The 12,838-nt window shown below is 40.6% G+C and overlaps 1 protein-coding gene across 1 annotated transcript in view; it reads left to right on the top strand.

The window, feature by feature from the left end:
- The window catches only part of LOC119915152 (thyrotropin receptor-like), a 63,791-nt gene extending 55,624 nt beyond the window's left edge, over positions 1-8,167 (top strand). The window contains exons 7-11 of the mRNA XM_038734752.1: positions 1,841-1,909; positions 2,160-2,237; positions 2,437-2,625; positions 5,218-6,307; positions 6,384-8,167. Coding sequence (XP_038590680.1) covers positions 1,841-1,909; positions 2,160-2,237; positions 2,437-2,625; positions 5,218-6,307; positions 6,384-6,524 — 1,567 coding nt within the window. The 3' untranslated portion in view covers positions 6,525-8,167. The remainder of the gene's footprint in view (positions 1-1,840; positions 1,910-2,159; positions 2,238-2,436; positions 2,626-5,217; positions 6,308-6,383) is intronic.
- The last annotated feature ends 4,671 nt before the right edge of the window (positions 8,168-12,838 follow it).

The following is a 12,838-nucleotide window of genomic DNA, read 5'->3' as shown; positions in this document are numbered from 1 at the left end:
TCCCACCATCCAAAGACATGCAGGCTAGGTTAATTGGTGTCTCTCAATTTGTCCTTAGGTGTGAATGTGAGTTTGACTGGTTGTGTGTCCCTGTGACGGACTGCCAACCTGTCCAGGGTGTACCCTGCCTTTCGCCCATTTCCACCATAAATTGGTGCAGAAATTAAGTGTTTAATGCCCAAAGTCTTGTGGGGGAGGCCCCACAGACCCCCCACTGATATATTTCAGCATCGAATATTTATTCATAATACTGTTAAAATATCTTCTCATCTTGGTCTTGTGACCCAAATATGCCGTCACACTCCTAATCTGAGCCCTTATGTCTTCATTATTTTGCAACACAAAGTGATGCAATCAGCAAACCTTTGAAATGTTGAAGTCATTGTTTTGCATGAATGGTTATAATTATGACAAGTTATTACTTAGCATTAACAAATAACGACCATGTAGAGCATATTTCTTGCACAAAAATTTAATAAATGACAGGGAGACAGATTATCCACATAAAGTGTGGCAAGTAAATATATTAATATTATACTAACATTTTACTTTGTATTTAGGCCTTACGGGGAGTACTGGCACCTATTAATTTCCACTTCAAGCACTGGGTGTAACGGAACACAAAGTTCCTGGTAGCTACGATTTCAGTACAGTGGAAAGGGCCTTAGTAGTGTTAGCTATCATGCACTACAGAGAAACCCAGAAACTTTTGCCTTTAACAGAATATCATTCCACCCTCAGCTTGGTGAGTCCAAACTCACTACCTGTAAGAAATGACACAGTAGCTCTTATGTAGCCTACAACTGTCATCACAGGCAGAGTAACTAGTTACATGTAATTTTGTTATGTACAGACAGAGAAAACTGTCCAGAGGAAACAGAAGTTTAGCATTAATGTTTAGCTTCTGACATAATTTAATAATAAGAGGACGGCTGCTTTAGTTAGTTTCAATGCATGAACCTGGACTGTGTGTGAGACCTTTTGTATGTGGAGAAGAACACAGAACATGAATTAACATTAGATCCTGACCTATCCTGTTGGTGTGTCAGGAGATTGTTAATCTCCAGTTTAATATTTAGTGCCTCATGCGTAAATGTGTACAGCGTCTCTCTCAATGGGGAGATGCTTCAACCTATTTCACCCACCCAGAAATTCACACACGGATTTATCTCATACCCTTTTCCAAAGTAAATGGTATCGCCCAAAACGCCGCTTGCAAACAGTGGTGCTCTCAGTTTTTGTGTCCACAACGTTTTCATGTGTTTCCCCAAGTCTGGACACTGATCAAGCAACAGTTTTTCAAGTTGAAATAAGGATTGCAACAGTGTCATCAGATGTGTCCGCATGGTCCTAAAGCCTTTGTTTAAGTTGATTGTTTCATGGTTTTTATTCAAGTTTTTTTATTGATATGCTATAGTCTACATATAATTACAGAGGTCAAAATGTAGATTGTAAAACATAAGTGAAGATGATGGATCCAGGTGTACAATTGAGCAGCTTCAGGTGTTATCCCAATAGAGTAGTATCAGAATGACACAACTCCCTCTCAACCATTGGGAACCAGACAGAGCCATGATAACATGTAAATTAAGGAGAGAAGAGAAGGAGAGAGGCTAAATCTCCTAGGAGATGAAAATTCAGATAATCTTTTTCATATCATGATTTATTAGTTATATTATGGCTTCACATTTGCATACTGGTGGATCACCCATTTTTTAATAGTCTAGAATCGAAACCCCCCAGGTGAGCCATAATTTGCAAAACAAAATCAAGCATTGACTTTTTAAATTAATATGACAAAAGTATTTATGACATGACAGTTTTTCTTTTTCTTTTTTAGAATGATGAATAGCAATGGCATAAAAGAGATCCAGCGCTATGCCTTCAATGGGAGCAGCCTGGAGGAAGTGTATGTCATTTGAATTTTTGCAGTGAAACTAAAACAAAAGCTCAAAAAGGATAACACACAGGATGGAACTCACTAATATTTTAATTACATCCAACTTTCTAATAATGTGGTTCAGCTTTAACAGACTGGCTGGCTATTAGAATTACTATTGTGTAGTAATTAAGTTAAATGGGATTTAGTGTATATCAGTAAAACAACTGATTCATTTAGTCCACATCACTTTGCCTTTCATCTATTCTCTATTCTTCAGGTATCTTCACAGGAATGTGGATTTGGAACGTATAGATGAATTTGCATTTTATGGTGTGATTCGTGGCCCAACTCACTTGTAAGTGACAAAAATATACAGAATTTGGGTTACGAATTAGTGTTCTTCTTGTGAAAATAAATTTACTTTGTGTTTTCTTTCACTAAATACTATTCTTTTTAATTATCTCTTTATTTTGCAAGTACTGCACATGGCTGGATACAAGCGCAGCTTCAGCTTTGTGTTCAACTGAATTAATCTTAACTTTCTGTCTTTCCAGAGACCTTTCAGAAACCAAAGTTAGCTCTTTGCCTTCAATAGGTATGGAATCTGTTGAAAAGCTCCAAGCTAAAAACACTTGGGCCCTCACAGCACTACCCCCCTTTCAAGCCTTTCTCCATTTACAGAGTGCTGAATTGACTTTCCCAAGCCATTGTTGTGGTCTTAAAATGTTGAAAAGATGGAGAGGGTAAGTAAGAGAATTGAAAGTGTTGTGAAATATTTTCCCACTGCGGTTTCTTTTATACATACCAAACTACCCTCAGGTCCACAGTATAGTGTATGTTTGGGATAGTCATGAAAGCTGGTCCAGTCTAGCGTTATTTCAATGACTTTTTCAGCATTTTAATGATTTTTTTTATATTGAAACGTTACTGTTTAAGAAATCCTGTGCAGTGTTGATCTCTTGTAGTCACTTTTTTAATTAATATTTTGGCAAGTTACTCACAACTTGTAATAAGTTACTAGTTACTTATTACTCCTTAAAAAAGTAATATTACTTTACTTATTACTGGGTGATAAAATTAACTTGTTACGTTACTCGTTACATTACTATATTACTTTCACTACCACCCGTCCCCCCCAACCAAAGCAGTCACTCCCGACATGTTAACTAATATCATTTTCATAACAGCAGCAAGGAGTTTGTTTTTTACAAAACATATAATGTCTCTTAACGCCACCGACTGAAATAAAAAAAATGAAGCAACTAAGTCCTGACTTTTGATGCACATGTATTTATTAGAGCAGTATTCAGTATTTTTACAAACGTTACGTTGCTTAACACTGCTCTCTCTCAACAAGTCCAAGCCTCACTGGCAGTAGCTGTCGCAGTTTCTTTCTGTAAGTTTCACGTTGCTGTGCTGCTTCAGCAGATGCTTCAATAAATTAGATGTAGAAATGTTTGTGGTTGAAAGCTTTTTTGCTGGTCGCAGCTCTTCCAATTGTAATATTAAACCGTAGCCATAAGATCAATCATACATCTAGGCAGCTGATAGCATCATGAATTGCTATCACTTGCAACCGCTATCTGCCCCTCTCAAGGTCCTATTCACAAAAAGATATTGCGCTAATGATATTACAGCGTGACCACGCCCATGAAGTGTTGCAGCTGAGTGCAACTTGCCCTTGTTTTACATCTGTTAAATTTCATCTGCAATTTTCTGTAATGGTCCCTATATAATATTTTTTTTTAAGGTTAAGTGATGTAGTATATCACATGACATGAGTAACCAACATATGAGTCGAAACAGGTTATAAGTACAACTGCAAAAACAAAACTTTCCAGTCATATCTTAAAATGTTTGTTTGAAAGAAAACATTCTTATTCTAATAAATATTCTAATTATCTATTAACTCCCTCTGCTTTTATATTCGTTTTTATCTGCAGGATGTTTCCTTCTTCTTTGACTCTGTTGACTCTTGTTCTCAGAGGGGTTATTTGGGATGATTTAACTGTGAGCTTCCCCTCGTGTCTGCATGCAGTTTTCTCTGTTCTCTGCTGGACTGTCCATAAACCTTGCCTCCGCTTCTCATGGCAGCAAGTTTTATGTACCACCAACTTTGCTGATAATGCTAATAATTTCACTCTAGCTGCATGTAGCTATTAGCGCTAATTGGGCTTTTTTTGCACGAAGATCATTTGCATAGACAGGGGCCAATTTTGTACCAGATGTATGCATTATATCATTGAAATATGTGCCAATAACACAGTTTTTATAATATTAAATTCTGCTACTACTTTTGAAGGAACATAGTTATTGAAATTCTCTATACTTTTTGTACCTGGTTCTCCCTACTAAATGTTTCTGTAGGATTATGTTTACCTGTGTAATTTATCTTTTTTTGATATTTGTAAATGTACTGTGCTTATTCATATTAGAAGAGCTCAGTTTGACAAGGAATTGCTGCTGGTGGTCTCTGATAGGTGTTTTTTCTATATACCACTATCAGGGTAAATTTTTGTGGTGGGTAAAATCGTTGGGCCTGCCACTTTGTGGACAGAGAAAACAAAGAGAAAGACACGTGTAGTAAGGTTGCGATTGTGGCAATCAGCACATACCCCTGCATCACACACAGAACAGACACCAGTCAGCGCAGGGAAAATCTGTGGCTGCATTTCAAACCGCACTCACTTGTCGAAGATGCCCAGTCCGTCCTTTGACAGCCGGTTAGTTTTCCAGCAGTGCACTGGCCAGACTACAGGAGGTAATTCCGGTGTTGTCAGAGAATCACTAAGCTTGTACAGTAGACACAAGAGGCCTCACTTTGTTTTATTCTGTATTTACTCTGGTTGGTTGAGCTGTGGGTTTTGTACTGAGCTCTGACTGTATAATACAAATACCTGGTTGTTAATGATTGGTAAGTAATTGGTTGTCATGTATTGAAATACATGGGTCCTTTGTGGTTGTATTGTGTAAATATTTGTATATATTTTGAACATTGAATGACATTATTTACATTAAATGATGCCTTAATGATTAAGCGCATACAAAAAAAGTGGCAGACAAAAAAACATGCCTGCCACAGTGACACTACTATATAATATTTTATATACATTATATGATGCTTGTGCTGTCTATGGTTTTTATCTGAGGAAGGTCTGAGGACTAACACATTGTTAATGAACAACAAGTGTTCAAGAATGTGCATTTTTGCTTTTTGATCCTGTTCAGCAGGAGACATTCTGATGTGGAACTTTGTAGTATAACATTTCATTATTTGCATGCACCCAAAGTGTTGTAGTTCATTCTCTGATTAATGATTCTTATCTGTTTTCAAGACACTCTGAGGCAATTATCTGCAACCTGACCCGGACTGTTTTGGGAAATCTGCAGGAATCCCCTGCAGCTCTCTCTCAGAGTTATCTGGGACACAAAATCTACCAACATCTGAAAGACCGCTTTAGTCTCCCAACTGCTGCCAGTACAAATGACAATCCTTACTACAACAGCCCCATTTGCCCCACCGAACAGTCTCAAAATGAGGGTTTGTTTTATGTGGAGTTACCTACAGAGCATCTCAATGAAGGTTTCAACTTTGCACTATGTAATGAACTTCACACAGATAATCATGGACTCTTATGCAACCCCTTGCCTGATGCACTGAACCCCTGTGAGGATGTAATGAGTCAAGGCTTCCTGAGGATGTTGGTCTGGGTGGTCAGTCTTTTAGCAATTTCAGCCAACCTTCTTGTGATGTTCATCCTGCTGACCAGCCGACAGAAGTTGTCCGTTACTCGTTTCCTCATTGGTCACCTGGCATTTGCAGATTTTTGTATGGGGATGTACTTACTGCTGATTGCATCTGTCGACGTCTACACCCGCTCCTATTATTACCATTATGCTATTGCTTGGCAAACAGGAAGGGGCTGCAATCTAGCAGGGACATTATCAGTGTTTGCCAGCGAGCTATCTGTATACACATTGACTTCAATCAGCTTTCAGCGCTGGCATGTTATCTTCTACGCAATGAGGCCAAACAGAAAAATGAGGTTACGGCATGTAGCTGTGCTGATGCTCGTTGGCTGGTTGCTGTGTGTGACTGTAGCACTGCTGCCAGTGGTTGGTGTGAACAGTTACCAGAAAGTGAGCATCTGCTTACCCATGGACACTAGAACAACTGCTGCTCAGGCCTATGTGGTCTCTGTCCTGATGGCTAATGTGATAGCTTTTATGGTGGTATGTTTATGTTACCTCCACATCTACTGTATGGTGCACAAACCCCGGCACCAGTCCAGCAGATGTGATACCAGCATGGCCAAACGCATGGCTGTTCTTATTTTTACCAACTTTCTCTGTCTGGCTCCCATTTGCTTCTATGGCTTGTCTGCAGCTCTCCACCAACCATTGATGACTTTCACAGATTCCAAGGTGGGACTTCCTCTGGGGCTTTAATCGACATAAAAGAGAAATAATAATAAAGGCTGATCTATGTTTTTCTCCACAGGTGCTGCTGGTGCTTTTCTATCCTCTCAACTCTTGTGCACATCCATTTTTTTATGCTATCCTGACAAAGGCATTTCACAGAGACATCCTGATGTTGCTGAGCCGGATGGGGCTGTGCCAGCAGCAAGCACATCTCTATTGAAGCCAACTTGTCGGTATTACTCCCCACATATACAACAATGTCTGACCTGCAGTCCAGCCCCCACATCCCAAGACGTTCAAGTGCAGGAAGCACCAGGGTACAAGATGCCACAAAACTGCTTTGAAATTTGATTGTTTTCAAAAAAAAATTCTTGTAGATTTAAAAAGCATCACTTGTTATATTTATAGTAACCTAACCATTATACAGCATGCCATGGTTTTTTAGAATTTTTGATCTATTAATTTCATAGATCAAAAGTAAGTAAGTACCTGGATACCTCTAAAAAGGTGGTTTTATTTATAGTTGTTTAATTTTATAATACTTAAACTATACTTTAAATGTGCGTTATTCAGCTTCATTCAACGTATAGCCTATACTGTATAATATCATCAACTTAATCATCTGTAAATTAGTATCTGTAGACTAGTCCTTATTATGTCTTATTCTGGTTTTAATAACATAACCTGGTTAATTATATCCCTGTGTGATTAGATTAAATTTATCAGTACATGTGTTGTTTAAAAGTAGCTTTCTGGTATTTTTGACTGTCTTCCTGTGTTTTGTGCTGCAACTTGCCCTTGTGTTTGTAACTGAACATTTCCTATCTGTAGGGGCAGTAGGTAGACTGACAACAAATCCAGGTTAATTTAAAGTTACTTTCTATTAAGTTTATATTAAATATGAAACATGGATAAACATTTACTACATGTGTTGTGACTCCTGTTCAGACTACTCTCCTAAAAGGTCAGTAGTCTGAATCATGCCGCATCATCCTTGGGCAATTTAAGCATGACATTTAGAGCTTTCAGACGAAACAACCTGGCTACTGGTCTAGTCAGCCAGCCAGCCAGCCTGTGTAACATTGCCTTGCATCATTGCCGGAATAAGTGGATGTAGGCAGTGCATATACTATACATGTACTATAGGAGAGGACACAAGAGAGATAAATGCTACTTTCTGTCAGAGTTTGACGGATGGTGACCTTTGACCCCCCCACCCCTGAGAGGATGTGGGTGTAGCTACCGTAAACCAATATGAAAGTCCCAGGTGTGGTTTACCATGGACCAATGAGGGAGGACAGGGTGTAGTTTGACTGGGTAGTCATTATTATTTTTAGATTATTCAATTAATGAGGGAAGTTGAATGTATTAAATAATCTGTATCCATGTGATGCAGTTTCTGGTTTTGTTGCTGAAGTAGCATTGCATTAGCACACTCTCCCACTCTCTGTCTCACATGAATAATTCATCAAATAGACAGCACTGTAGTGAACCTACACTTTGTTAATAAAATTACGACTATTAATACCTGGAAATATTAATCTCATAAGCACTCATTCAAAAGGGGCACCACTCAGCTTTTGGGAAGGAACTGAGAAAACTTATTAATCACTTTATTAATCAATCTAATTTCTAAGGTGTGATAAGATGAATATATATTTCTAAACTACAGGATAGTGTTGTAGTACTCGAGACCAGTCTTGGTCTCGAGACCGGTCTTAAGACCACTTTTGATGGTCTTGGTCTCGTCTCGGACATTTGTACTCTGTTTTGTCTCAGGCTCGGACATTGAGGACTTTATTTCAAGACCAGTCAAGACCATAACTTTGGGAATATCAATAAATTGCTTTTTGCATTGTCTGATTTATTTGTTAAGATCCTAACTTTGATTGGATGTAAAACGTATTGCTTCAAATGCAACCAATACCCGTAATGAAAAATGTGTTGTTCCCGTTGACGACTGTGACCCCTTCCTGCGATGGTAAGCATGGAGTGTTGAATAAAGATGCCTATGTTGATTTCGGCTCTTGTATGTGGATGTTTTAATGAGAATGTGGATGGTTAAGATAAATTTTTATTGTGTGTCATTGTTAAGCCTGAGCCCAACATGATGTCTCCTCTCTTTTTCCCACTCCCCATAAATCATCAAAAGGCCATGGGATATTTTGATGGTTAATAGTAGATCTATTCACAGATGGTATAGAAAACCAAGACATCAGGGAGAGCTAGGCCAAAACAACAAACAAAACCACCTTTTCCCATCCCAATAATTAAACCTACAACAAAGTAAAATAAAAAAGGAAAGAACAAATACTTAACTCCCTGGCCAGAAAACAGGAGAAAACAATGTTCAAAATAAATGGCAGCTCTCCCCTACTGTTTTCCAACATTACACCGCTAACTTCCAGCACAGAGGTGAAGTACAACAAAGGGTAGGCTATAATACACCAGGAGGTTTTCCCCAGAACACCCCATCTGGCTGGGGAGGTAGGGGAAAGGGAGGAGAGTGCGCGCGACCTCCACACAGGTCCCTTTATACAGGAAATCCTCCAGCCCAATCCGCTGTCCACCATCTGTAACACAGACAAACAAAACGGCTCCTCCCTCGGGTAGGGAGGGTAACAGCAGGCAGATAACAGCAGGCAGAAATACACATCATTGAGACTGACAAACCAATATGACTCCAGGTCATAACACCCCCTCACTTAAGATCGAACATTTCTTTAGGAGGGACTCCCAACCGAGATAACGCATCAGCCACAACACTGTCCGACCCCTTTATGTGGTGAATCTCAATATTAAAATCCCGCAACAACAATGACCAACGCATCAGACGGTGATTGTTGTTGTGCATATGGGATAGAAATACTAGGGGATTGTGGTCTGTAAAGACCAGAACGGGGCTTGTAGTCAAACCAATACAAAACTTCAAAATGCTACAACGCCCACAGTAGTGCAAGTGCTTCCTTCTGAATTGTGCTATAATTCACCTGAAATTTGCCAAATTTCTTAGAAAAATAGTACACAGGATGATCAACACCACAGCGTTTCTGGAACGGGAAAATCCAGAATGGCCTGAACTTTAACCACCAGGGGGTGCACCTGCCCCACTTGTTTCCCTAAATAGGTGACCACCGCCTTTCCAAACTCACATTTCCCCAGATTAAGGGTCAAGAAAGCCCTCTCCAGGCGACAAAATACTTCCTGCAGAGTGTCTAGGTGATTAGACCAAGTGGAAGAAAAGACTACAATATCGTCCAGATATGCTTCACAATCGTCCCGACACCTGACAGAACTATACCCATCAGCCGTTGGAAGGTGGCAGGGGCATTTCTTAACCCAAAAGGCATGACTGTATATTGAAGGAAATTGTCAGGGGTGACAAAAGCTGAAATATCACTTGCACGCGGTGAAAGAGGCACCTGCCAATAACCTTTCAACATATCCAACTTTGTGACATACTTTGCTGATCCCACACGATCTACACAATCATCCATCCAAGGCACAGGGAAAGAATCAGGTTTGGTAATAGCATTAACCCTTCGGTAATCATTACAAAAACGTGGGGTTTGGTCAGACTTTGGAACAAGAAGCGACTGTGAGCTCCATGGACTAGGGACCGCAAAGCCATTTTCCAAGAGGTATGCAACCTCCCTTTGCATCGCAACTCGCTTTACCGGGTTGACGCGATTATGCATGCTGTTTAATAGGTTCATGCTCACCAACATCTACATTGTGCTGCAAAAGTGTGGTTTGTGTGGGCTTATCACCGAACAGAGAAGCATGACACCGAATAAGGTGACAAATATCACCCTTTTCCTGATTCGCTAAATAAGCCAAATGTCCCTCTAGGTCCCCCAACGCTTTGGAATTCTCTAATCAAGCACCCTGAACTAACAAAGGTTGTTCCCGGAACCCATCGTCTGTGGGACTGTACGACGGCGAGACTATGCTCGCCACGGGGCTGACACATAAGCCAACATCGTCACGGCTAACGTATCACTTCATCATATTTACATGACACACACAAGGGACCCTTTTTTTTTTTAATCAGGCATTTTGACCACATATTCTGTGTTACTCAATTTTTGTCCACATCATAAAGGACCACAGAACTTCGTCTGAAGACTAGAACCAACAACAGGTAACAAGATCAACACACGATCACCAGGCTGAAAAATCGCTCCCAAAACGAACTCATATAGTCAAGGAGATGGTGTGTCGGACTGGGTTTGTCTGCCAGCCATCGTTTCTGCAACAACCGCAGAGGGCCTCGCACAGTGTGCCCAAAGACCAGTTCTGCTGGACTAAACTCAAGAGATTCCTGCGTGGTCTCACGGATAGCAGACAGCAATAATGGCAACCCCTAGTCCCACTCTCTATTGGATTAATTGCAGTATTTGCAAAGCATGGAATTTAAAGTTTGATGAAACCTCTCCAGCACGCCCTAACTCTCAGGGTGGTACACACTGGCAACCTGGTGTTGAACCGACACCTCCGACATGACTTGTGTAAAAACCGTCGACATGAAATTAGAACCCTGATCAGTTTGAATGCGTTTGGGCAGACCAAAAGTGGAAAAGAATTTTACTAGAGATTTCACCACAGCCGTTAACCTTAAATTGCGCAACGGGACCGCTTCCGGGAAACGAGTGGCCACACACATCATCATTAGTAAATACTGGTGTCCTGATTTGGTTTTTGGTAAAGGACCAACGCAGTCTATAATGACATGTTCAAAAGGTTCCCCCATCACTGGAATCGGATGCAACGGGGCGGGCGGAATCACCTGATTAGGTTTTCCAGTAATTTGGCAAATGTGACAAGATCGACAAGATCTGACACTGAACTGTGCTCAGACTTGCACTAATAATGTACTTTAAATGATGGGAAATTTACACTTGTTAATACTGGCTCCAAGGAAGAATTATTCCAGTTGGGATAGAGAAACTGAAATAATAATAATAATATACATATTACATAATATACATAATATACTATACAACATACATAGGTGATTTGAACAGTAAACAGGATGGATGCTTGGATTAGAATCTCAACAGAATCTAAAAATACAAATTGTCCCATTTATAATAATAATGTACAGTATGTTAAATCACAACACTCTGCAGTGTTCCTACAGTAATGCAAATCCATAACTAATTTAGAAAAAATAATTTTTTCTCTAAATTAATTCTAATATACAGTGTAATCATGGAACAATCAATGAAATTAATTTTTGACAATGTATAGGATAGTGTTAGTCACTAACATGTTGAGGAACTTTGTGTTCTTTCTGCTCTTCCTCAGTCAGCTGTGTTACGGTGCTGTGAGGATGCGAATCTGCTCAGATGCTTGGCAAAAGACACCACTTTCTCTGTTTTTTCCACACCTTTGTGCTGGGCCAGCGTGATAACAGTCTCCGTTTTCAGCTCCTGCATTGTTGCCCGGATGGATGCCGACTTACACCTATTGATCACTCCTGCCACTATGTTCTTCCAGAAGGTATAATCCTTGCCCACCTTCAGTGGGGTCACCACATACTGTTGAGCAGACTTGGAGTACTGGTATTTATGTTGCTCCTCACCTTTCTTCGTTTTAGCTGTCTTCCTGTCCACGTTACTGTTGTGATCCAGTGCAGCAACTCACAGACGACACACAGACAAACTCTACCTCAGAAATGTCTTCCTCTTTGTAGCGTACTTCGTGTACAGGGAGTGAAGACTCTCTAGCTGTCCTGTGTGAATGCCCAGTGGGGTTTTCTCCAATTTCTTCAGGAGCTGCTTGTCAAGCACTGTCAAGACAGCAGAGCTAGGGAGGAGCCACGGACGTTGACTCTCTTCCTCAGGGGTGTAGGTAGGGTGCTCACACCTGGTCATTGTCTCACCAGATACCCAGTGGTGCACATTGTTTATGTGATGCAGGATCGAGATCCACTTCTTTCAACTTTGTCACACTTGGTCACACTGTTCTCGTTTCTAACAGATTTTCCTCACTCAGCGACGCACCCGCTGAGAAACCAACTCTGATCATTGGCAGCTCCATTTTGAGAAACGTGAAGTTAGCGAAGCCAGCGGCCATAGTTAAGTGCATCCCTGGAGCCAGAGCAGGCGACATTGAGTCTTATTTGAAACTGCTGGCTAAAGATAAATGTAAATACAGTAAGATTGTTATTCATGTCGGCGGTAATGACTCCCGGTTACGCCAATCGGAGGTCACTAAGATTAATGTTGAGTCGGTGTGTACATATGCGAAAACAATGTCGGACACCGTAGTTTTCTCTGGACCCCTGCCAAATCTGACCAGTGATGACATGTATAGCCGCATGTCGTCATTCCGCCGCTGGTTGTCGAGGTGGTGTCCAGCAAACGATGTGGGCTTTGTAGATCATTGGCAGACTTTCTGGGGAAGACCTGGTCTGATTCGGAGAGACGGCATCCATCCCACTTGGGAAGGAGCAGCTCTCATTTCTAGAAATCTGGCCAAGTTTATTAGTGGACCAAATCCATGACAACCCAGAGTTGAGACCAGGAG

The sequence above is a fragment of the Micropterus salmoides genome, unplaced genomic scaffold, assembly GCF_014851395.1.
Source record: "Micropterus salmoides isolate LMB-PRFRI ecotype aquatic unplaced genomic scaffold, ASM1485139v1 Ms_hic_scaffold_20, whole genome shotgun sequence".
In the NCBI taxonomy this organism is placed as follows: domain Eukaryota; kingdom Metazoa; phylum Chordata; class Actinopteri; order Centrarchiformes; family Centrarchidae; genus Micropterus; species Micropterus salmoides.
This window is presented reverse-complemented; position numbering and strand designations above follow the sequence as displayed.